The sequence below is a fragment of the Phalacrocorax carbo genome, chromosome 1 (genome assembly GCF_963921805.1).
Source record: "Phalacrocorax carbo chromosome 1, bPhaCar2.1, whole genome shotgun sequence".
Classification (NCBI taxonomy): domain Eukaryota; kingdom Metazoa; phylum Chordata; class Aves; order Suliformes; family Phalacrocoracidae; genus Phalacrocorax; species Phalacrocorax carbo.
The window spans coordinates 14,634,207-14,659,986 of record NC_087513.1 but is presented as its reverse complement, the minus strand read 5'-3'; the positions used below and the strand labels follow the sequence as shown (position 1 = coordinate 14,659,986).

Here is a 25,780-nt window from a genome sequence, read left to right as displayed (position 1 = left end):
TGCAATATTTTTGGGAAGTTGTACAAGAGTTGTTCCTATGGATGAGACACTCACCAGCCAAGTACAATAACAGTTAAAAAAAAAAAAGGCACGTGAATGCAAACCAGGGACATATGCTTTTCTGCAAGAGAGTAGACTGGCATGCATTGCAAAAGTAGACCTATGAAAAGCTAATACAGAATGAAGGCATCAGCCTAACAGGTTTCTATAAAGAAAAATATATAAGTTGCTATTATATAACATTCTGGGGCTGTTAGGAAAACATTTAACACGGATTTTGGCTCAAGCCTTTGAAAATAAATTTTTTTCTGCTTCTATATTTCAGCAACAGAGTACCTTATTAGCATTTTCTATTTATATTACTGCTGGTCCCTCTTCACTGTTACTAAATCTACTTGCCTTGCAGCACTTAGTGCCATGTTGCTCTCTATGGATCACTTAGACTTCAGCTGTAAATTGTCCTCTCATCCTTCCTGACAATGGCCACCCTAAAACCACCAACACACTGCAGACCAGGGTCTCACCACCCCCATCCCCCTGACTCATACAGCCATATCACACATTACACAAGGGGCTCATTCAGTGTCTTGGGGAATTATGCAAATGAAAGGGGGTATTCTCCTCCCCATGCACCACAATTTCCATATGTGTAACTCCTGTTAGGTTTAATGAGACCGGCACTCATAAATCCCCGAGATGAAATTATACCCCTAAGTGGGTTGTAACAAAAGGCTGCTCAAAAGTTTTGATTAACAATCCCTTAAAAGTAGAACATTAAAAGAGAGATTAAGCAAAAAATTATTCTCTTTTTCAGAGCTAATTTTCATAAATCTGTACATTAGGCGTTCATTCCTTCAAACCTGTATTTCTAGTGAAGTGCTTGCTTTAATAAGTATTCAAAAAATGTGAACATAAAGCACCACTCTTGTTAGCCCCTAAATGCCCTAACCTGACCTGCTTCATACCTGGATCCCAAACTGTGAATGTAATTCAAATGCGAACTTGCAATAAAGTGTTGTTTTCAGAACTATAAAGAAAACACATTTAAATTTTATATATGTTGCAGAAGTCTATAAAACCTGTACTTCTTGTCCCAAGTCTGAGTCACTTCAGCACAGCAGTACCCCCACAGGAATCAGACTGCTGTATTCAGGCTCTAGTTGGCTCCTGAACACAAAAGGAGTTGTGGATTTTAGTGACAGACTTTATTAAGTTGTTATACACTTATCTGTTCTTTTTCTACAGTTCTTATTAGGCTGTAGATGATATTTTCCCCAATATTGCATAAGCTGAAAGGATCTATTATTTAATAATGAAGCTGTAATAATAATAGTGAAGCAAACATATGGCTTCAAGAAGGATAAAGGTAATATATTGCTGGGTGGGAGAATGTATCTGATAGTTGCTGGTGTTTTCTTTCTTCATACTATTTAATAATTTATCAAACTGTCCTGACCCTTAATTGATCACAAGGGCCACCAAGTGCTTTAGCAGTCTGTTATATTCTATCAAAGAAGATGTGTTTTTCCTGTGAAGCAGAATGAAATCATCCCCCCAGAATCAATCAGGAGCAGCTTATTTTAGCTGGGTGGATGCAGTTCACTTATGGCCAGATTCTGCACCTTTACTCACTTTGAAAGGAACTTGCACAGGTAATTCAGTTGCCCTTAACTGGCTACTTGCTTGAGTAGAAACTGCACGAGCTCATAATTGTACATCTGTGTTTGTGTTTTAGAAATGATAGTTACCAGCTCCCAATATTTCTTTACTTCCAACAGTCCTTTTTAACACAGTCTACTGATGTTTTTCTTAAACATATATCTGTTGTTTTTTGGGGGAAAAAAACAACACAAAGAGAAAGAAACTTAATTTTCTTCCTACCACTAGTTCTCCTCAGAATTTTGACTTACATTTCAGAGTCCTGAGAGGGGTTCATAACAGTTTGAGGATGTTGCTCAAATATTCTTCCAGTAACTAAAAATAAACCATTATTTCACTCCCTATAGCATTCAGGGCAAACATGTATTTCATTTTTATACGTGCTTACAGATAACGCTCAAAAAGGTTCTTTAAATGTCCGAAGAGACCTAGGACAAAGGGAGGTGCCTAGCTCTGAAAATGTGGTCTGAAAGCTGCAGCTCCAGCACCTGTAAAATGCACTTGGTGTCTATATACATTCATTGAATAGATTTTAGCCTAAAAACTTCCTTAGAGCCTGCACTTGGATTTCTGTGAATTCATATCTTGCCTGCTACCTGCCCAACTGTGCCACAGCTTCTGCTGCTCCTCAAGCAATGTGGAGAGGCACATTGCTTTCCCTTAACTTGCTGGAGATCTGTCCTACAGGGACTTTACTAAAAAAGCCAGGCTCCTTATTAGTAGCCACCAAGCTATGTCACATGTCCCAGCACTCTGGTATCTGAGTAATGTGGTCGTATATGCAACAGGAGAGTGGGAGTACCTCTATATACAATCTTCAACTTCATAGAAAGGATATGCTTCTGAGAAGAAGAGACTGCGGACATAAGCTCTCTGCCAAAGTGATTGCTTTAAATGATAGATTATTATAAATGTGACTAACAGCATCTCTCAGTTTTGAAAAGAATGAATTGTCCTACTTCCCCTCTCAGAACTAGTCCCTGGTACTGCATGGGAGAAGCAAGCTGCAGGCTTTGGTTCGGCCACTTTAGTGTGGGATTCAGCATGGGAGGTGTGTTCTGGCACAGTCCCATTTGCATCACTCCTTGCTTTGTAACACTAGGCAGAACTGTGCTTAGTTTGTGGGTTTATGGATCATGCCTTGAGATGCTAAAGCCTCAGTGGAGAACATAGATTCCCAGCTCTGTTTCCTAAGGGAAAAGACTGTTCCTAGGGCTAGGTTCTTCATTTTAACATAATGGAAAATCTAATTTGAAGTTGTCTGTTTCTGACTTGAATTTATTACCTACTAATGAGGAATGATTACTTTCCCAAAAATGCCAGAGTAATTTGGTTACTTACAGCTTTATTTTATTGGTATTTTATCAATATTTTATGTCTGGCATCTTGCTGACACTCATGCACAACTTTGAATATGGAAGCATGTAGCAGATAATCACTTTACAGGCAGCAAAACCAAAATGTGGTCATTCATTTTACACCCGTATTTAACATTAACCCTCTCCTTTAACATCATACTCAATTAATATAATAAATAGGAAATGGTAGACCACCTACCAACTGGTTCAGTGCTGGAAAGTCTATTGAGACTTAGCGTCGATGAAGGATTTACCAAGGACCTTGATGTGCAGATGAGCTCTTTGTATAAAACTCTGGTTTAGGAAACTGTTTTCTAAGGAGGATAAATAAGGACGAGACATCATGCTGTAATAAGGAATATTACGTAGTTACCATGTGTAAGTTAGGACTATTGCAGATCCACATTTCTCAGACTGAGAAAGCAGAAGATGATGTGAATCCTACTGCATTTATCCACACCATTAAATGCTTCCCAAGCTCTGCCAGTAGAAAATATCACCTTTTGCCTTCCAGGGGCCCAGCTGGGAGAATAGTTCCTATCCTCTATAGCTCTCCCTTTTGGAGAAGTTACACAATGAGGTGAAAGTAATAAGGAGTTCAGGAACTGCACTTGTGCTTGGCCATTCATGGACCGCCTAAACCAGCATCTTCAGATCTCGCTTGCCTTCCTTTATGCCACCTTATAAAAGAGTCAAAATATTTCTCTGCATTAGCTGCTACACCCCTATTAATGATTCTGATTATCATTAAACATAATTTTCCACATGTAAAGATTGAAGCTATGTATTTGTCATCTGATGTTACCTAAGATTTTCCATTCGATAACTTTTCTCTATCCCTGGATTTCTTGTATTTGATCTATCTCTTGAAATCTACCTCTTTACATAGAAGCGATTTGATTCAGTGACTATATATAGTGCATGGAATAGGGCTAAGCACCTTTTAAAAAGTTTACACAACAAAAACAGGTGCTGAGGTAAATCTTGAGAGGGAGTGAGCATGTCTATGCCCTCTCCTAGCAGTGCTGCTGGCAGGTACAAAGCATATCTGGGACTTGAATGATTAAACTCAGACTCCTAAAGCATTAGAAATTTTAGAGCATGGAGAATCTAGAAAGTGCAGGTGCCTGAAACATGTCAGTATGATGAGTGCACAGTGCAAAAAACAAGAGGCAAGTAGTTCAGGGAGATACTAATGGCATCTTTGCATGTAGCATGTTTTAGGGCTGTGGATGTGCAGCTGTCAGACCTTTGAACATTTCAGTATTCAGTAAGTCACATGGAAAAACTTGATTATTAGCAAAAATACAAAGACACATCTTAAAATTTTACCTTAAGATTATTACTTTTGTAAACACTAGACTTGAACATATATAGTTGCACGGGTCTGCAGGACATGAGAAGGGAGGCCTGTAGAACAACGTTGACTTAAGCCAAGCATCTGAAACGAAGGCATGCTCTGTCTTTGAAGCTGTCTGAGGTACATACAGGATACAATTTTGTTCTGAGAGCTGCTATATATTGTATTCATTTTATTTTTTGCAACAGAATGCTGTTTTACATTTGTCCTTCAATTTGTTATGGGGCAAACATTCAGTCCGGGAAGCAGCTTTCCAGGTCGGAGAGGGGATGGTGGAGAAGGGAAGAGTTGCCTGCCATAGCAGGGGACTGCAAAAAGCCTGGAGGCAAGAGGGGGAAACAACATTCTTTATCCTTAACTTAGTGAGTTCTTAGTATCAGTTGCATTGCTCCATTTTTTGGAAATTTTATCATTTTTATGTTCACATTTTCATTAGAAAACTTTGGGGTTAAGCATCATAAAGTCTTTTTTAATACCACTATCACTCACTGGACTTTCAGTACTTAATTATTGTGAAACATTCCAAAGACTCTGAACTCCAAAATGGAGTTGATGTACCTAGTAAAGGTCCAGCAGGATGAGAAGTGGTTGTCTTTTTTGTAAAAAATCAAAATAATTTATTAATAAAATATAAAGATATAATGGTTATAAAATTATAAAATGGGAATTTTGAATATTCTCTGTGTAATTCATTGACTCTTTTCTGCAAAAAAATTGAATGAGTTATTTTTTTCATTGTTTAGAATTTATTCTAGTCACTGCAAAGTTGTTCTTTTTTAAAAATGTAAATCAAAGGAAAAAGAAATTCTCCACAGATGTTGTATGTGTTTGATGTATTAGACACATTTTTGCTGTCTACCGCCTGAAACCTAGGGAATTCATTAACTCACAAGCTGCTGCCAGGGAGGGAAGCGGTCACACTTCCCAGGCTGGCATGCCTGTCCCCTGGCTGGGGCATGTGGTAGGGCAGCCTTTGTCCTGCCTTGTATTTGGCTGGCTGTGAAGAAAGGGAGATTTCTTCAAACTGAAGGGCTGTTCTTGTTTCTCCCATGACAGTGTCTGTTATTTCATTAACGTGATAAAGTCTGTAGCTCACTCTGTTTCCCACTGTGCAGCCAGAGACGATGACAGATGAGAGCTGGTGGTCCACATCAGTCCCAGAGAACCCCATCCCACATCACTGAAGTCACTGGCTTTAGCACAAACTTCAAAGAGAGAGGGACAAGACCCACAACTTGGGGAAAGACTTTCACCCTCAGCAAAGCAAAGCTGTTGCCTACATACCACTCACCCTGCAAGAGACCTCTCTGGGCGTATTTTTCAACATATCTGTCTCAGCAGGTCACCACTGGGTAGCAGTGAGACCAGGGCAGCGAGCCCGGACACCGGTCAAGTAGGTTTCTTTGAGGATGTCAATGCCATCCCTCCCAATTAGCCAAGGAAGGCAAAAAAAGACTTAAAATGACAGTACAGCATGGCAAGAGATGGCCAAACCTCATCTGCATCTAGTGTCTTGCAATAAACAAGTCAGTAAAATACCATCTCCCTGGATTTCCCTACTACTGCTCCCCAGAAAAGAGGCTCCACCCAGGGGACCCTGAGCCTTCTCTGTGGCCATCCTGGCCCAACAGGATTTAGCATTGCTTGGGGAGTCAAGCTGAAAGCGTAACTGTGCTGGAAAAAAAACCCTTGTGTATGCTTCAGTGGGGAACTAAGTGGAAAACCCTGAATGAGAAGGTTGTGGTTGTTTGTAAAAGATACAGGCATCACTGCCATCCCCCACTGCCTCCTGTCATTCCTGGGATAGATTCCTTAAACCCACCATGTCTTCATTCTCCTCCCAAAAACTGGAAGCTAGTTTAGAGTTTAATAACCCTCGGCATAAATAACTTATAAATAACCCTGAGCTATAGTCTGTGATTCTTAGTAGTACCTGAATGGCATTTCAGATGTTGCTTTTGATCTATAAATACTAAATGGTTTGCTTGTGAGCGGGCCCCCTCCCTGCACCGTGCTGCTGGCATGGCAGTCCCTGGAGAGGCACCAGGTTGAGCAGCATGTTTGCATCAGAAAGGATTCGTCCCCTCCTTACTGGAAATCTCTGGCTGGCAAACTCCTTCCACCTCTGGACCAGTGAGGGGTTAAGAGAGATTGCTGGGTTCACATTTCAGAAGAATTGCTGTCAAAAACAGTTGTAGAGGATTCTGAGAGGCAGAGATAGGTTTTATTTCTCTGTTGTTGTTTGAATTGCAATAAGTAAATATAAGAAATATCAACCACTATAAATTTTCTGAGATACAATCACCTAACAACTAACAGTGACCTTGTTGAGCACAGAGGTACCTGTCACCCTTTCCTTTTCCTTGTGATTCTCTTAGTAATGTTTCAGCCCATGCCACTGTTTTCTGAACTGAAGGTTCAATATTTGAAGTAACCTGGAACAAGGCATTTCCTCCTGATAAGCACATTGAAAAGAATAGTTTCAACATTTACTGTTTAATGTACTAGGATTAAAGGTGTAGTAATCCACTCAAGTAAGATTGCCTTACTTTAAGCCTAAAGGTGTTAAACAAACAACCCAGTTTACACTAATTTGTAGGAAACTACTGAGGGGACGTTATAGGGGAGAAGACTGCTGTCTGATATTGGTTTTTTGTTAAAAGATAGAGTTCTTTTGTCTAATGATGAACTGCAGTGAATTCCAGAGGGAGGGATTAATAGGTGACATTTACGTTTCTCCATGTAATAAAGGCTGATTCAAAAAAAATCAAAGGAATGTATACTGGTAAAACTGCTGAAGGTTGCTGCTTTTATTTAACATCAGAAGAAGAGTTCATGAATCCAAAGCTCATCTGCTTTTGCAAGTAGATGTGCCTGTCTACTAAAAATTAACACCTTTCTCTAAAAGCTTCATTTTGCCTCTTAAAACAGCATTTTTCCTTCAGGTTTTATTTTCTTTTAGGTCTGTAATGGGTGTAAATCACATAATGGAATATCACTGATTTAGAGCAGCTGTGATCCAGCTGCCTCTTTAAAAATGCAAATAATTCCTCTGGTATTGGCCTCATGAAGGGTACCGGTAGTAAATACATGGAGCCTTGTAGTAAACACAAAGTCAGCTTTGGCTCAAGCAGAGGCCAGCTCCAGTGTTTTCACTGGCATTAATTCTAATTACTCAGTGGTATACTCTTGGGTTTTTTCACTCTCTGTTGCCATCATGAAACACATGGCAGACGTATTTCTCTGTTAGCACCTTGCAGTGAGCCATTAACATGTGTTACTGTTTATCTCCCCTGTGTCTTTCTTGTAGGAATTATGTCTGACCACCAGTTTGGAAACCAGTTTATGTGCAGTGTGGTTGCATCACACGTGAGCCATCTCCCGACTACAAACCTCAGTTTTGTTTGGATTGCTCCACCTGCGGGGACAGGCTGTGTCAACTTCATGTATGTATATGTGCAATGCCTATGTGAAGATAATCATTATGGACATAATGAAATGATCTAACCTGCTTGCACTAGGACCTCATGGATCAAGGAGTCAGTCTTGCAAAGTGAGGGTTTTAATAAGAAGTGAGAATATTGCATTCTTCCTGGCTGAAGAGTTTATGCGCATGCGTGCATGTTAGGACTTTATATTTCATAGTATGTAAGAAGGAGGTAGTGTTCTGTAATGTAGCATGCCATCAGAGAAGTAATGTACAAATGCATCAAGCCTAGTATTTCAGGAGAAATTAACTCCTTTTAGAAATTAATCTTATCATTAATTGTACAGCACGTTTGCACTGACCTGATTTTTTATCTGTTGCATTTAATAAGTAGAACATCACACAGACATATTATTCAGATTGTAAGTAAGCATCAAGACAAAATACAGCTGTTCAAGAGTAGTCATACTCAAATATTTACTCTTCCTAATAATAAACACTTAACTTGTGCTTAATTCAGCTGGTTTACAACCTAGAAAAAGCCAGGAGGTTATTCTTACAGTTTTTCTGGTAATTTGTTTTAAAGACTTAAGTCATCATTTGATTATTTAGTACCATATAAGTTGCCAACAAAATACACAGCTCAACGTAGGTTATTAGAATATATATTACCATATTTTACCTTAAAGTTATTTCTAATTATTTGTCCCAAAATTTTGGTACATCAGTTTTGAGAGAGAAAATACACCTAGAGTGGAGTTAAAAGTAGAAAATATATCAAGTTTGACTCATTCATAGAAAAAACAGCCAGACTGCTCCCTAGTTACATACGTGAACTGTTGCAAGATTTCTGTGTGAGATCTTTCTAGTGTTCCTGTGACTCTCCTGTTTGTCAAAACAAATTTTGCTCTGGGTATTATTCCCTTTCTGTCTATACCGGGGAGCTGCAGGTAAGTGCCCTACATAATCAAGTTGTTTTACTGTTTAACATATTGTAAAAAGTAAAAAGAGTGTGACTGATGTCTTTGAGAATACAGGTTGCTGATTGTGAACATGGTACCTGTTGATTGACTGATCTGTGTCGTTAATATTGCCCTTTTATATATAAGGGCAATATAAGTGCCTTAAATATAAGGCACATTTTTTGTGCTAATACTGTTACAATACATTACTTATGAGCTGCAAAGACTATGTCAACACATTTTTATTTCTAGCTCTCTCTTTCTTCTACATGTGTAACAGAAAATTGGGGAAAAAATAGTTTTTGGGAGTGGTAACTAACTTCTGAGAGTGTATTTGTTTCTTGTTAACTTCTACAATGTACCAGAGAAGCTGTTTACAATATTTAAGATTCCTATTCACTATTTGACAAAGGTCAAATCTGATTAAGTTTTTGAGGAAATACTGCCACTGTTTTATTAAATTCTGTGTCAGAAAAGTTAGCCTCACAAAGTAGTTGTATATACCTTGAGGAAATCTGTCAACTCTGTTTTTTCTGTGGAAAATCTATGAATTTTACACTTCTTTTAATTCCTCTCTAAAAATTGTGGATCAAGTTGTATCAGCTAAATTTTGTTCTTTGAGCGGCCAGAGAAAAATGAGATACAAGATACTGTGTTCCAGATCTTCTCTGCATACTCTTGCTCACTCCCTTTCTTTCTCTGATTTTTGTTTTTCCTGGTTTTCAAGAAATAATTGTTGTCTTAGTTTGCACAGTGACTGTGAAGGTATTTATTTATATGAGACATGAACCTCCACTGTGAGTTTTGAGGTCAGTTTATAAACAGTTATTAATTTTCCTGTGACTGATTTTTTTTGTCTGTGGTTTTGTATTGTGTTTTTTTGTTCATGTTTGTCATTATTGAAGAAGAGCTGACAAATAGCTCTATAGAAATACAAATACTACTATGACTGCTGATTACCATTTAAGTGAAATTAAAGGGACATTTTCTAAGGGAGTGAGTGCTTGCCTATCTTGAAATCAATGGAATGTTCATCATTGGCTCCAGTGGAAACACAGTTAGGGCAGCACCAAACTATTTTGGAAATCCAACCTGTAATTCCCTGTTTCTATAAGCCATAATGTGCATTAGCACCTCTTCACAAATGGTGTTGTTTGCACTATGTTAGTAAAGCCCTTAGCCATGCTGCAGTGTGCAGAACATACAGAGCAGAAATCTGAATTTATTCTTGACTATGTAACCTGCTGCATGGATGTGTACCTACGTAAGTCAGTCGTCCAGGTGCAGAGACACCAAAACTGTATTTCCTTGCCACCCATGAAACTGGCAGGCCTGAGAGATCTGATCCTGCGCTGACAAGCCCAGTAGCAGAGCTGCTGCCAGGGCCCCTGGCCCAGGTGTCCATCAGTCTCAGTGGCTTTACAGACTACCGCACCCTATGGTATAAGGATGCTCCATGGGTGATGCTCGTTCATCTTTGAGGATGAGCAAACCAGTGCAGTTTATATGAACTTGGTGTCCTGTGGGACAAATTTAGACAAGAGCGGAAAGGCTCAGCTTCTCTGAAGTCTGTGTTTACTCTAAAATCACACTTGGCTGCAGGACTTCTGGGGAAATGTGATCATCAGATAAAGGATCCTCTTCCTCAATTTTTCCTCAGCTTCCCACACTTTCTTGCCTCAGCTGTTGTTTCCCCTGCCTACTAATTCACAAGTTGCAGCAAACAAAGCTATTTTTTTGGTGCAGTGTTAGTCTGCCTGCCTTACCCAGTTCTCCAGCTTCAGGATTTCCAGAGAGTTGACTCTACCTTGTTCATCTCCATTTGCTGCTCTATAGCAAATAATTAACTTAAACAAGATTTTTTTAACACTTGAGACTAACTACCAGTCTACTTTAAATTTAATATAAATTAAAGTCTTTTAAGTTTAATTTAATATAAATCAAAAATATTTACAAAAGGTAGCTGAATTTATAGACTCTGTCAACAGTGCAACAGAGATAAGAGTTTCCTACACTGCTACCAGTGTGCCTGTGATTCAGATCAGCTCATTAGTCTTTGACCTCTCTGGGGATGGATAATAAGGTTATTAATTAGCACCAGCTTCGGTGGTGCAATTTTTGCCGTGTTGATACCTCTCCCTGGACACTTCTCAGGAGGGACTGGGCAAGGGTCACCAGGCAGATTCCTCACAGGACACTGCATGGCTAGCTTCTATTAACTGCTCAAACTATTGACCTGCTTATTCTTCTGGGAGCATGGACATGAAACACGGAAGTCATGGCCCCGTAGATGTCATGGACTAAATTCCCTTTCACTTCATCTGTGTGTTTTGGTGTGCTCTTTCAGAGTTCAGTCCTGAAAAAGACTGAACCCATAAGAACAAGGTTTGTGTGGTCATGCTGTCAGTCCATCCTCCCCCATAGCTCTTACACGCATTGGTAACAAAGCAAACATGGCAAAGGGGTTGAGATGTCAAGATACTAAGTTTCATAAAAATCAGCAGCCAGGTAGAGCATTTATACCAGTAAATTTGGGCATTCCCAGCAACAGTCCTTCTTGCTACATCATGATTGTCTATAAACTGCCAGAAATTTTCCTGGAATAAATTTGGCAGTTTTCAGCTACCAGCCCACCATGCATTTCCCAAGCATGGCTAAGGAGGGAGGATGGCTCCTGGCCATGTTTAGTTTATTGGCACAGCCAGCCATGGACACCCAAAGTATTGCTGCTGCTGCTGCTGTGGGAAAGGACGGTAGCGAATCTTTCATACTCTGAGATGAGGGGAACTGGGCATGCTGTGGGGAGGGACGTGGGGGTCTGTCCTGCAGGGGGTCCTGCAAGGAAGATGGGCTTATTCCTGGGGGTGGGAGATGCAGTGATGCAGCAAACAGGGATTCACACCTTGTACAGCAGCTTGCCAGCACAGCACTCAGTTTCTTTCCTTCCTCACCGGAAAATTCCTCATCTCTACAATTTGATGTAGTCCAGTTATTGATGTTGTACACAGCACTGTGTCACTGCTGAATCTAAATATAATTTTGCCTGATAAAGCCACGCATTTTTCCTTGGCTCGGTATTTCATTTGGCAAGCTCCCTCCCCAGTTTCACTGGGGCAAGGGATGGTGAAGAGCCCTGTGTTCCATGGAGGAAGGCTGCTGGAGCCAACCTGCCTATATGCAAAAGCAGGCAACAGCCATTTTTTTACACTGACTGGGTGCAAACTGTTGCTTATTGTCTTCCTTTTTTTTTTTTTTTTTTTTTGTCCAGGTACCTTACTATGGCTAATAAATAAATATTTAGAACCACCCTTTTAGAAAATACCCTTCTAAGAAAAAAACAGAAAGCCACTGCTGTCCCTGTAGTACATCTCAGTGTAGTCCTTCAGTATTTTTTCACCATTGATATGTCAAGATGAACTGAGGAAATAAAAGCTAAAATGCATCATTTATTGCAGAATAGTTTTCTTAGCAGTAACTTAGGTCTGTTTTAAACAAGGTGTTGAGCACCATGAGCTCCTATGCAAATTTCAGGATCTGTAAATGCTGTTTACCACCAAAAATAGCAGCTCCTCCTTTACGCTAATGAGTTGTTTCTCTGATTGTGTGCAAATATTTAAAACATTATCTTCATAATCCTTCAGCTGTGTTTCACTTTTGTAATTTCTGCTCTAAGCTCATACTATCCTGGTTAAAGCTCAGCCCATCAGCGGGACAATAATGGATCTTAAGCAGGGTGGCATACTGAGATCTAAGCTTGTTAAGCCTGTAGTTTTATAGATGGCTTAACTTACTAGTTTATAAAAGTGATAAAGCTGCCCTAAATTGCAGAAGCATATTGTGTTTTGACTGTCAGCACGGTTTATTGCAGAAGTTCCAGTTATAAAATAGGTTGCTACAGAAATTACTTTGGAAAATAGGTATTTTTCTTATAGAGCAATTTTTGCTAGTCATTGAACGGGTGTCCTGCAATTCTGATTGTGACTGTTCATATATTCACTATAAGCTCTATTAATAGTGGACAGATTTCAAAATACATTTATCAGTTTGCAACATTTTAATTCTGCACTGTATAATTATTTAGGTATTTTCTGATCATTAAAACACTGTTTAAAAGCTGCTTATCAAAGCTGGACTGGACTTCTGTAATGCTGTCTGCCTGAGTCTGTAGGCAGTGTCTAATAACCCATGTAAGAGATGTGACCCATCACAACTGTTCTTAAAATTCTGTACATTGAGAAGTCTTTGAAAGTACTAAAAGGCCTAATTGTGTATTATCTGACACCTAATTAGCAATTAGCACAGCTTATGGTGCAAATGGCTAAAGGGGGACAGGAATAGCTGTGGTTGTGTCACCCGATGAAGACAAAGGTAAGAGAGCTGTAGTTGCTGAGGCAGGGCACTGGTGCATCACTCCTCCTGAAGCAGGAGCAACTGGTTCCCAGCACCGCTCCTGGAAAAAGTTTGGGGCTGAATGCTGAGGCAGACAGCTGGGTGACTGAAAGACACTTGGAAGAAACTTTCAAGAAAGGAGATGTGTTTTTCACTGAGAGTATGCCTTTTACCATGATCACCTAATGATACAGTGCCTTTCTGGGAAATTTGAAGTACTGTGTTCCAGAACTGGTCTTTTCATGCCCATGCACTTAAGCCTGTTTCTAGGAACTGGCAACAGTGTTAATGTATGAACTTGAAATATCATGCTGTATGAACACTACAAACCATAAAGACTGTGTTTGAGAGGCTTGGTTACCTATTTAAAACATTTATAGAAAATCCATGATAAGAATTATGGAAATATTGAATAAAGATCCAACAAGATCACATGGTATGCTATATTAGTCCTCCAGTCAGGGTGGGAAAGGGCTATATTGTCTGAAGGAACCACATTCCCCTGGTAAACCACTTAGCTAAACTGTCATTTAAGACACTATTTGCTGGGGTTTTTTTCATTTGTTTGAAAGAAATATAGAGGAATAGCTTCAAGATTAAGTACACAATTATATTTACTCTGTACACAATGATAATACACACAAATATTAAAACTGGAAACTAAACAGAAACTAGCAAATATCAAAACTAAGGTCCCTTGAGTGCCTGGTATTTATATATAATTACTCAGCTCCTAATTATATGGTCATACAAGTTTTTATCCCTCATGTTCTTACAATGAAACAGAATTGAACAATGAAATAAATTGTTGTTTGTAGCACCCTAGCTGGTGCTATGATTTGCAGTTTTTGCAATTGGTTGAAGAGTGTGGCACACGGAACCATTGATGTGTGGACAGGCTTGGCTTTGGGCTTCTGGGAAGCACCAGGTCCCTGCTGCAGTTAGGTGCTGCGCTTCTCTTCCTACTCTATTGCAAGGGAAGAGTGAAGCAGGATATTTCTTATTATTGGTGTGGACTCTGAGACAACGGCTATAAAGGCACCAAATAAGATGCGGTCCTTGTTTACAGTCAGGGTTGTTCTGGCATTAGCCCACTGTTGCAGTCATTTTATTTTTCCCTATTGCTTATAACTTATGCCTTGTGAAAAAAAAATCATTAGTAATTGTTCCTTGTTGGTGTGCCTGTTTAGAGGAACGACGAAGAAAAATTACTCCTTTGCTTCGTTTCCCACTTCCCTGGGTAGAGGCATTGTTGTACTGTCAATCAGCATTATGTGTAACATTCTGAAAATCACGAGCCAATATTTGATTCAGATCTTGGCTCTGCTCTCATGTCCCATTTTGGTGTGATGCCCAGATTGCCTCCTTCGCCTTCTGTGTTTGTTAATTTTCCAGTGAACTGCAAACACCGTGCACAGAATCATTGTGGCTCCTCTAAGTATGACCCCAAGCAGCATAGACTCAGATGACTCTGCTGTTAATTTTGTCTTAGTTTTGTGTATTTTGACTGGTCGTAAAGCAAACAGAGATGACCAATGAGGAATTCTGGGTGTTTTCTGAAACTTTGTTAGCAGAAGATGGTAACACAAAATGTACTGTGATGGCAGAATATTCAGGAATGTTCAGAGCAAAGGAAGAAAGCCATGAGGAAGGATGGAAGCTGATTGTACCTGATTTTCCACTCCTCAAAGGGATTTTAAGTTGATTTCAACTGGAGATAGGATATGCAGATACTTCCAGGTAGGTATTTATGTTGAGAGTTAATGGGGGTGCAGTCTGGTTCCATAGACATCTAGGGCCTGACATTCAATTCTACGTCTAGAGAGAGGTACCTGCAGGTCTAGAAGGTCTCTGTAGCTCTACTGGTTTCCTTAGGACATTCAAAATTATTTTAGATATATTTATGCAGCTGAATCAAACCCTAGGTCTCCACTGACCAAAGTGGATCCCTAGCTAACTAGTTCCCATGTAGACCTTTATATAGGCACCTATTTTAAGCTTTTTAAACTCTGGATCTGAATCCCACCCAGACAGACTCAGATGCCTAAACATAAGCACCATGTGCCAAATCATGAAAATGAATTTTTCATTCCCACCACCCTCAACAGTCAGTAGCTTTGTCTGTGTCAAGACTTTCCAATGAGCGGGCTGCTCAACAGTTGAAATTTGCTGAAGGGTGTGACTAAAAAAGGCAACTTTCTAAAGTTGATAAAATCTTGCAATTTTTTTTTCCTTTTTCCTTTGAGGTAAAGCCTGTTGTCCAATATTCTCTTAGACATCTGATACTCCTACTAAAAGCCCAGTTTAATGAGATGAATGTTCAGTTTTTAACGTTTTCTCCGAGTTTGCAGACAACTGGCCATTTGCTATTTTAGGCTCCTCATGCTGTGTAGGTGCAAGAAAAGCAGAACCAACAAAGCCAGGAAGAACGGGTGTGTGAACATTCATTAACAGTAAAAGCACATCAAAATTCTATTGATAAGTTAGTTGGACTTAATTCAAAAGATGAGCAAAAAGCATAACTTTTGTCAACATTGTGTAATGCCAGAATAGGAGCTGCAAGATGATACAATATTAGGACAGTTTCTTTTCTTTGCATGGTACAAACTTAATATATCACATAGCAGAAGGCAGCTCAATATAGCCTTTGGCTACTCTGTTAAGATCTTGGCATGGTTCCATATAGGACTCTGGCACCTCCTGCATGAAATAAAATGAAATTCAGTCATTATCAACTGGTATTATCTAAATAATAAAACAATCATGGTGAGAATTACTTCCGTTCTTACAAATGTTCATTTGGCAATTCTAGAAGCAGAGATTAGGTTTTACTTTCTTCCATTTCTAAGCAATGTACTCATTATTTTTGTGCATGAGACCATCAATTCACAATCTGCAGTACAGTTAGTAGTAGTTATGTTTAAAATTCCTTGACTTTGTCTTTCTCTCTCTGAAATTTAACCTCAGGGTTATTTTTCAGGGCATATTTTAGTTCATCAGCAGCATAAATCTTTGCTTCATTCAAAGAGGTGCTTTGTATTCCCCTTTTCCCAAGACGGCTTAATTTTGAAAACATGACTAGATTATAAAATTTATTACACACACTCCAACAGTTTGATTCCACGTGGAGGTTTTCCTGTGTCACAGAGGAATTGAATGAAATATCTTTTGGCTTCTAATAATTGCTCGATAACAAACCTCTCAAAATGACATCCTAGAAGAACTACGCTTAATGAAATATGCATGAAATAGGTTTTGTGAATCCTTTTTTGAAGTGTTGGTTATATGAAGAGTAAGCAATAAATACACATGGAACCATTCTGTAGGGGTAAACATATAGGACATAAGAACACTAGTACAAGCAAAGGCAGAGGACAATTGTAAGAGATGTTTTCGGAGGCTAAATTTCACTACTGCAGACAGACAACTGGACATTGTCTCCACATGGAAGCCCTTTGTAGCTCTGGAATGTTCCCCTGGTTGACTGAGAGAGTCTGATCATTTCAGTGCCGTCTCCCAAGTGGATAATACAAAAAGTGTCCAGTGCATGAATGAGTTTGAGATAAGTGTATTGTCTGTATACTTCTTTGGGAAGCACTTCACTTCTTGCAAGGGGCTACTACTAAATAACTTTGTGAAGAGCTCAGAACTACAGGATGCTGAGCACTGGCCTTGATCCAGTAGGGCAATCATGCGCGTCCACACTGTCATCAAAAGCACAGGCAACACTCCTTGTATTTTTTAAAATTCATGCCTTCAGATCTCTTGTTTGAAATTTTGCTTTGTTTGTGTACTCAGACAAGGACATGCAAGGATGCTTTGTCCATATTCTCAGTTCACACAAGTTAACTTACTTTTCTTGCCTGGTTTGTTTGGATGAACTTTAATAGAGTGATCTGCAAAGTATTACATAGACATGCAGTAATATTCAGCAAGACTTCATGTATGTGTACAAAATGTGAAAACTTAGTTGTGATGAATGTGAAAATCCAATAAGAGAAAAAAATCTCCCTTTTTCTCTACTAAGATGGTCTCCTCACGTCTAGTTCTAGCAAAAGTTTAAAAACAAAAGAGAAAGAAATCTTATACTTGAAGATATAAAAAACATTAGATCAACTTTTGCTGCCCACATGCTGGGAAAATTTGGATTTGCGTATTCAGAATGACCATGACCTCAAACTAGCTGACAGAGTGAACTCTAAAACATCTCTCATAATTACTGTTTAAACTGTACTTAACAGTAGGGTGTATCCTTCCCTTGTCAGTTTGAGAAACTCAAATCTATTATTAATATTTAGCTAATTATAATCTGTGGATATAGAATTAAATATAATTTAATATGTTTATAATTATAAATTATAAAATATCATAATAGTATTATATATAAAACATTACAGAATAAATAAAACATAATAATCCTTCTATAACCTCAGTATATACATTATACAAATATAATCAGAATGAAATTGTGCTAGGAAAATATTTGGTAATATCTGTCTTTATCTGATTGTTTTACAGTATTCACAAATGACAGTTAATTCTTTTGATGTATTTCAGAATACAAACATTGCTTATATGCAGTGGTCTGTATATGATCATATTGTGGTCTATATGTGTTCATGAATGCTGTCCAGCAGAACCAAAGACCCCTGAGGTCAAGAGAGTTCCAAAGCTTGCAGAGGTTTCTAGCACAATCATTGTTTGGCAGGTAAAAGAGAAAATACATTGAAGTAAATGAAATAGTAAATAATAATTATTTCTTTTTTCTTTTTTCCTCCATTCTTGACAATAGAGACATTTAAAACAGAATCTTTTAATAGCTCTTTCTTTTTTTCTCCATTGTCTTGCACTATTTGTCCTCTGGAAAAATGGGAGTCATTCCTGCATGACTCCTGAGTGGGAGACTCATTCCTGAATCCAGTGTGGCACATCTGTCTTGTCTCCTGTTCTCTTATGGCCAGGAATATACCTTTTTTGAAAATCCTTTAATAAGTGGCACCATCATCAGATGCACACAGCCATCTCCCAGCTGAGCACCCTCCCTCCTCTACCATGGCAGCATGGCTCCTTCAGGCAGTAGCCCACATGGCGTCAGTCTGTGTGATGAGAGTGCCATCAGATTTTAATGGGTGTCTACTGCTAACCTGTACAACAGTGCACTGGAAAATTCTGTCCATTGTGGAAGTAAAAACGGTAATCCAGAAGAGAGATGCACAACACTGACTTTCAGAATTAATAAACGGTGCATCCATTTCCCAAGTCATCTGTCTTAATAGCCTTGTTAAAAGGTCAGGATGGCAATATTAGTGTGTTACATTATTTGCATCTTACTAGGTGTGATTACTTAGACTGTGGCTGTGATATATTGGGGGCCTGTGAGCTGTTTGGGGCAGGGACAGCACCTCAGCAGGAGGTTTTAGTCCAGCCAACGTTCGCACATTGGCTGCTCAGCAGTTCCTGGTGGGCAGCAGCTCAGTCATGGGAGCAGAAGTCTCAGACAGGTATCAGGATGGTACCTGCTCTCATAATGATGACACAGTGATGTTGTAATGGTGGATGCCATAATGACATCGTGATAACAGGGTCATCATCATAGCAGTTCTCAGTGAGAGCTCTGTTCTGTTCTGTTGTGATACAGAAGTTATCACCTAGGAGAAGGCTTGGAGATCCTACACTAATTCAGATAATCGTAAATAACATTTTAAAAGCAAATTATTGGAGTATTTCACATGCCATTTTCTGGCCTTTGTTTCTGATTAATGGCTGTTCCCATAACATATATTTTAAAGATACGATACCACCATAGCATTACGAAATAGGGTTTTCCCAACACGGCATAGGTTTCCTTATTGCTCTCGGGCAGCTTGGATCTTTTAGTTCTTATTAGAAATGTAACAAATATAACATTTTTTCTTACAGCCTTCTAAATATCCCTCTTAGCTCAACATAAGCTGTTTAACTCAAGTAGTAATGTATATTTACTTGAGACATTTTCTGTGAAAAATGCATTTTTGAAGTCTTAAACACTAAGCTCCAGCAATCTCTATGATTTCGCACCCATGTAGGGAAGAGTTTAAAACTGCAAGTTTGAAGAAATGAATAGGGAAGAAAGTCAAACTCTCTGTCTTCGTTTTTCAGTACTTCACTAGTCTGAGGTCAAATTTTGCCCACATACGACACATCAGTTGCAGTCAGGAGCCAAAAACATACTCCATAAACTCACCCAGCTCCTATCAGCATTAGTGTTTATGCAAAGGATTATAACTGATATGAACAAATCACTTTGTAGAACCTACTTACAGATTCAAAAAGCAGTGTCCTAAACATCCTAGAATACAAAAGATAAACAGTAGAAATGCTTCCAATCAATATCACAGACTGTTTTGCAAAACAGTGAAGATGTTAGTGCCATAGTTTTAATAAGCAAATAGAGAGAGAATATGTATGGTGAGTTAAGCTGCATAAAGCCTTTCTTCTAAATCCAGATGTAGGCATTAACTCGCATATTTGAGATGGCATGCTTATTTGCTAAGTGCAAAGATGGTTAGAAAAAGGCTTTCCTGACTGAAGATAAAAGCTGGAGTACTCCTTAATTTTGGTTACTGCCAAGCTTATTTCAACAACCACAATAGTTTCTTGGCTTCATACCAAAAAGTGGCTATACAGTACTTACATGTCTATGGATCAAAATTAGATGAAAAATTGCTGTTTCTCATCTCCAAAGCCATTTGCCGCACATTTTATAGGCCTCAAGATGCCTTTTGTAATATGTGATAACAGAGCCAACTGAGGCATCTGCCTGGGAAGAGATTACTTTAATTATGGACTCAATGTCCTATTTTCTGCAAGTGTTCCCCAGAGAATTTCTTACTGCTGGATGAGAGGTGTTATGATGCACATTAAAACCTACAAGTCAAACAAAAGAGGTTGTAAAAGTGAGACGAGGACACCCATAAAGTCTCCAGTCTTGTATTCAGTGGTGAAAAAATATCCCTGAATTCTGTGAAGACAGCTTTTAAAATAATTTAACACCTGTTAAGACAAATTTCCAATAATGCAGAGAAAAAAAAGAATGTTAAAAAAAATTATCCTTTTTTCCTAATCCTATTATATTGTAAATTGATCTATAAAAGTCTTTAAAATTCTCATGTTTTCCTTTTCATTTTTCAACATAGTAATAGTTACTAATGATGTAATTTGAAAAATGCAGCAGAGAGGTTTCTTGTTAGCTTCTATTTTTGTAACATGCCAAGTTTGTCATTAAGAATTCATTTGCTTTCTGCTGTAGTATCATTGATCACAATTAACTCACTTGATATTAAAGTGGATGTGCTGTATGCTCCTATAGAAATTCTGTGTAAATCACCATTGATTTAGCACAGTTTACTGGCTACTTAAAATATTTGTCATTTTCTCTTTATCAGTTAGAAGAAAGACTAGAGATCTTCATTAGCAGCTGTGCAATGATGAGCTAAAAGGTTTTCTTTACACAAAATATGATGGAAGAGCTGTAAAGATGGCTTGAAAGTGCTGTGACAGCATGTGAGATACTGGGAAACTTCCCTGAATTTTGTAAGATTGCCAAAATTAAAAGAGAAAATGACATCTCCAGGAAATACTGAAGTTTTGGGTTTTTTTTAAAAGAAACCTATTTGAAGTGCATTTAAATCAGAGAGCCATATCCAAAAGCATTTGAGAGTACTGCCTCTTCAGTCCTGTACAACTCTTAGAGAGGTTTACTCTCATAAAATAGTAGAGTAAAAGCAAAGCTCATCCTCTGTAAATAACATCAACTAACATTAGGGATTTTTCAGTTTGCTAATCTTACAGTAACTGTCTTTACTGAAGCAAAATCAAGTCTGAAAAGGGTGTTACATAGTCAGTACGTCCCTGTCTGAGTGAAGGTAGTATGGAGATTTCATAGCTTAGCAAATGGAAGAATTTAGCTGGCCATGCAGCCTCCAGACCCCAGAGGATCTCCTTTCTGGGGGGAACTGAGCGTGTTGGGTAGGGGTCACATGTGTCTCTACATGGTTTCTAACACCTTATCAGGTGCCTGGGGAATACCTGCCCCAAGCTTGGTCTCTGCTGTCACATAGCCTAAGCTTGTAAACCTGGTCACGGCATGACATGCTGATGAGCGTGGCTCAGAGATACCTGGTCTGCATCTGCTGGATTGAGTCTGGGTTCGGAGGTGGTAGCACCTGTTCTGTCTGGGCTGTGGGTATAGTCATTAATTCACACAGCATAAACCTGAGGCAGTGGATGGAGAAAGCTGAAATACTGAAGGTGACTTTTCATGGAGCTATCCTGAGCTAGGAGGAGCTCAGCTCTCTGCTGTGTATGACATGGCCTGACGTCTTGAAGTCTGTGGGCTGGAACAGGTGCCTGCGCAGAGACATATGGACTCCAACCCCATGGAATAATTAAGGGTTAAAACTCAGATCCCTTGTCTATCTGTTAGGCTCGTCCTTACTGATCTTTTTCTGACTCCTTCCTCTGGCTTTAAGAAGCTGCACAGTATCAAGGTTTAATGGAAGTTTTTAGCTTATAAGTAAGAGAGGAAAGCTCTGTGAAGGGAGATCCTTGGACCAAGGTGGGAACTGAGGCAGTATCAACCATTTCCAGGCTCACTGCTTTGCCTTTTGGTCTGTTACTGAAAAGATGGAGGGAAGGGTCTCTAACATCCATGGTTTACTGAAAGTGACTGAGGCCACGTCTCTTGGAGCTGGATTCAGGATGTTGTTGAGAGGTAGATGTGCAGGAGCATGGCTAGTCAGACACCAATGTCCCTTCTGGGAGTTTGGGAGAGACCCTCAGCCTTCATCAGGCTGTGGGTCATGTGCCTGACTCCATATGCCTGTGAAACTTTCGTTGAGGCACCCTGGTGCATCTGGACCTAGGGTCCCTGGGCTGCTCTCCCAGGGTCTTGTGCCCTACCAGATCCCCATGCGGCACTCAAGTAATGCTGAAAGTCATGCAAAAAATTTCAACTGTGATGACTGCAAAGGCAAACATTTCAGCTGTGACACTTTTCCTTGCCAGCAGCCATGAAATCTGTTTGGGTATTTTCCTGCTTGCCAGGGAAAGCTGACCTTTTCTTTGGGTGAAGTGCTCTGCTTTGGAGCTACTGCCCCTGTGCTCCCAGAGCTGACACTGCTCTGTGGGTCACCAACGGTTTTAGCCAGAGCTTTGTGTTTTAAATAGTATGGGCAATTGCAATTAGGTCCTCATTCCAATTATCTATGTGCAAATTTTTGTCTTTTTTTTTGTTTTAAGGAATCTATTTTGGAATGACCTCCACACAAAAAAGGTTCCAAGAGGCTGGACATCCATTGTTACTTAACATGATGAAAACATCCTTACTTTCGAGAATGGGGTTGTGTCTCTCAGTGGCTTTGTTTGAGCAATGGATTTCTTACTCTGTGGAGCCTTTCACTTAGGAGACTGGGGTTTTTTTCTGGTTGTTCTCAGCAAACAAGAGCCCTAGAGTCAAGTGAATCAAGGAATGGAAAAGACAGCTCTGTTTCTGACTCACTCTTTGCACTATATGTTAATGTTGTTGGCTGTAGCTCATGTCCCTGTCCTGCTCACTTAGCCTGGCTGTGACGGTCACTGCTGGGAGGTCTTTGTCCATATGGACAGGAGGTAATAACTGCGCTGTGGTGGCTCCTGCCTCCTCCACCAGCAGAGATCTGCAGCTTGGAGTGCCAGGGAAGGGGAGGAAACAGTGTCCCAATCTCCTGTCCTACCTTGCAAAGCCATGTGATGTGTCTCTTGACTGGGTACAACTAGCCTAGCACTGTAAGCAGTAGTCTCTGACAGATGAGCAACATCAGCTTTATTTCTTACGGGGGGAAGAGCAAATAGATCTGAAATCAGTGATGACTCTGTCTTTGTTCTGAAGAAAACTGAGAATACATTTTATTTTTTCAAGCGCATGCAAGGATTTCAGTACCTTTTACTGGGGAATATGAAATGTGTTCTTGCAAATATTTCTCTCTATGTGGTGTTTTCCTTAATGTATAAGTTTTCCTCCCCCACCCACAAATAGTGGACAGATAATCCTTCTCAGCCTTTTCTCCTTCTTAGGAGGCTCATTTGTAGATCTCCTGTGATAGCAACATATCTGGCAATAGTGGAAAATTTCACAATCCTAGCAGAGCATTGTGGTCACTGGAAGTCATGCTTCCGAAAAGCGCATAGTTTTTAATGTTACCTTTCTGAAAATGGATACATTCCTCATGTGTCCATTATTACATTTATTTGTGCCTTTAAAGAGATGATCATTGTGATATTGAAGCCAAATTTAAATCTTACTTTGCAGTGCCATATGGCACAACCTGTAGACACTAAGACTGGGTGTTCATGTGTTAGATTGCCAGACTGTTGTGGTGGATAAGTAGATTGTCATAAAAGTCATTAGTTTCAGCACATATTGATTGCACTTGGCCTTTTTTGTAGTTAAGCTTTTAAGGGTTGATCTTTTAATGCTTTGTTGTGATGCAGAAACAAAGCATCTCAGGAGGACACTTTATGGTGACAAGTTGTTAGTATGTTTTAGCTGAATGAAATAAAAATAACAAAAAGATGTCAATCTTGCTAGTATTTAGGATATGTCAGGAATGTTTGTTTATCTTTGTAAGGATATTTCCATAGTTGATTTGTAACCCACCAGGGATCTAACTAGTAGCTAGGATTACTGTTTGTGACTATATTCATAGCTCTGGAATTCTTTTGGCCACAAGTGGACTAGAGAAATAAGTAAATAAAATGATAAGCAAGTATTTCTGAGGTTGACAGATGTTCTGTAATGGAATATAGATGACTACTGGATGACTACTACATTTGTCAGTAAAAGTATCACAGAATCACACAAAATCACAGAATCACAGGTTAGAAGGGACCTCAGGGATCATCTAGTCCAACCTTTCTAGGAAGAGCACAGTCTAGACAAGATGGCCCAGCACCCTGTCCAGACGACTCTTGAAGGTGTCCAACGTGGCCGAGTCAACCACTTCCCTGGGGAGATTATTCCAATGGTGACTGTCCTCACTGTGAAAAATTTCCCTCTCGTGTCCAATCAGTACGTCCCCAAGAGCAACTTGTGTCCATTCCCCCTTGTCCTCTCCATGTGACTCCGTGTGAAAAGGGAGTCCCCATCTTCTTTGTAGCTACCCCTTAAGTACTGGTACATGGTGATGAGATCCCCTCTGAGCCTCCTTTTGTCAAGGCTGAACAGACCCAGCTCTCCCAGCCTATCCTTGTATGGCAGCTTCCCAGTCCTTTGACCATCTTGGTGGCCTTTCTCTGGACCCCTTCCAGCCTGTCCACACCTTTTTTGTGTATTGGGGACCAGAACTGCACACAGTACTCCAGGTGTGGCCTGACAAGCGCTGAGTTTAGTTCCAGTAGTTTAGTTTGGTAAAGGTAGTTTATTTGCATCAGCAACTCACAGCTGTCAATCTGCATCTGTCTCCTAGGTAGTTAAGCTGGATTTTAGATCTGGGTTTTTGTCCCATTTTTGGCAGCAAGACTTTTCTGTGACCTGTGAATTCCCAGCTAGAGCTATCAAGGAGTGCCAAACCCTGGACAGAGTAGTTAACCCTTCCCAAGGATGATCCCTTTTACCTGGGAGCCAGTGCTGGAGCCGCACACAAGGGCTGTAGCACGTGTCTTTGGGCTCTCAGCTGCATGGAGGTTTTGGTGTGTAGCTAGTAGGTTCAGGAGCTCTGAACGCTCGGTGACAGAGGGAAAGGGGGCAAATCAAACCTCAGCCGAAACACAAACATTAAGCCAAGTGTCTGAAGTTTTCACTAGCTTCATTAGGTTTTCAGATAGTAACAAAATCATAAGGCAAGAGAAACTCAGCATTTGCCAGTGCTGGAAGATTTGTATTACTCTGTTTAGCAGTGTTTTAATAATACTGGTAAACTTTCGGATTATATTTGAAAAATGAATACATAGACTTTTAATAAACCTTGTTTCCCTTTTTTATTTAAATTGGCAAAATAATAATGTCATTAGGACTTATTCTTTGTGTGAAAGTGTGAGTGCAGAATACATTTCATGGTTGATTTATGAGCCCCTTGAAAATATGGTTTATAATGAAATTCTAACAGACCCTTAACAAAATTAGCATAACAAATAGCAATGTAATAATACCTTTCATGCCTGTGCATTCCTGCAGATTTATTCTCACCAAGTACTTGCCAAAGGCTGAGAGCACTTCCAGCCAGGGCTGGGCAGCACACCGCGGAGAATGCACCCCCTGAAAGCTGACTGCCTTCTGCACGTATGTGAAGTTATGCATTCAGGGAGTCTGCATGGGTGAAGTTAAATCAGCAGTAGTGTTACCAAAATAGCATCAAACTAAGAATAGCTGCCTTCAGCTACAGAGTGATTGCTGGTCTACTAAGGCAAAACATGAAAAGTGTAACTTCTGCTGCTGGCAGTTCTTAATTTTAGGGTTTTGTTGGAATGAGGAAATATAGCTGAAATAGTAGCTAGAAAAACTATAATGACTTGGGCTGTCATTGTACATATAAGAAGTCTATATTTATCTTTATATTTTAAAGCTTTATTTTCATTAATTTTACAGCTGAGCCAGGTGTCTACAGAATGA

The 25,780-nt window shown here is 39.5% G+C and overlaps 1 protein-coding gene across 2 annotated transcripts in view; it reads left to right on the top strand.

Annotated features, from left to right (window-relative positions):
- Positions 1-25,780, top strand: part of RELN (reelin) — a 297,184-nt gene that overhangs the window by 74,057 nt on the left and 197,347 nt on the right. For both annotated transcript variants that reach the window (XM_064444494.1, XM_064444504.1), the window contains exon 3: positions 7,688-7,823. In XM_064444494.1, coding sequence (XP_064300564.1) covers positions 7,688-7,823 — 136 coding nt within the window. The remainder of the gene's footprint in view (positions 1-7,687; positions 7,824-25,780) is intronic.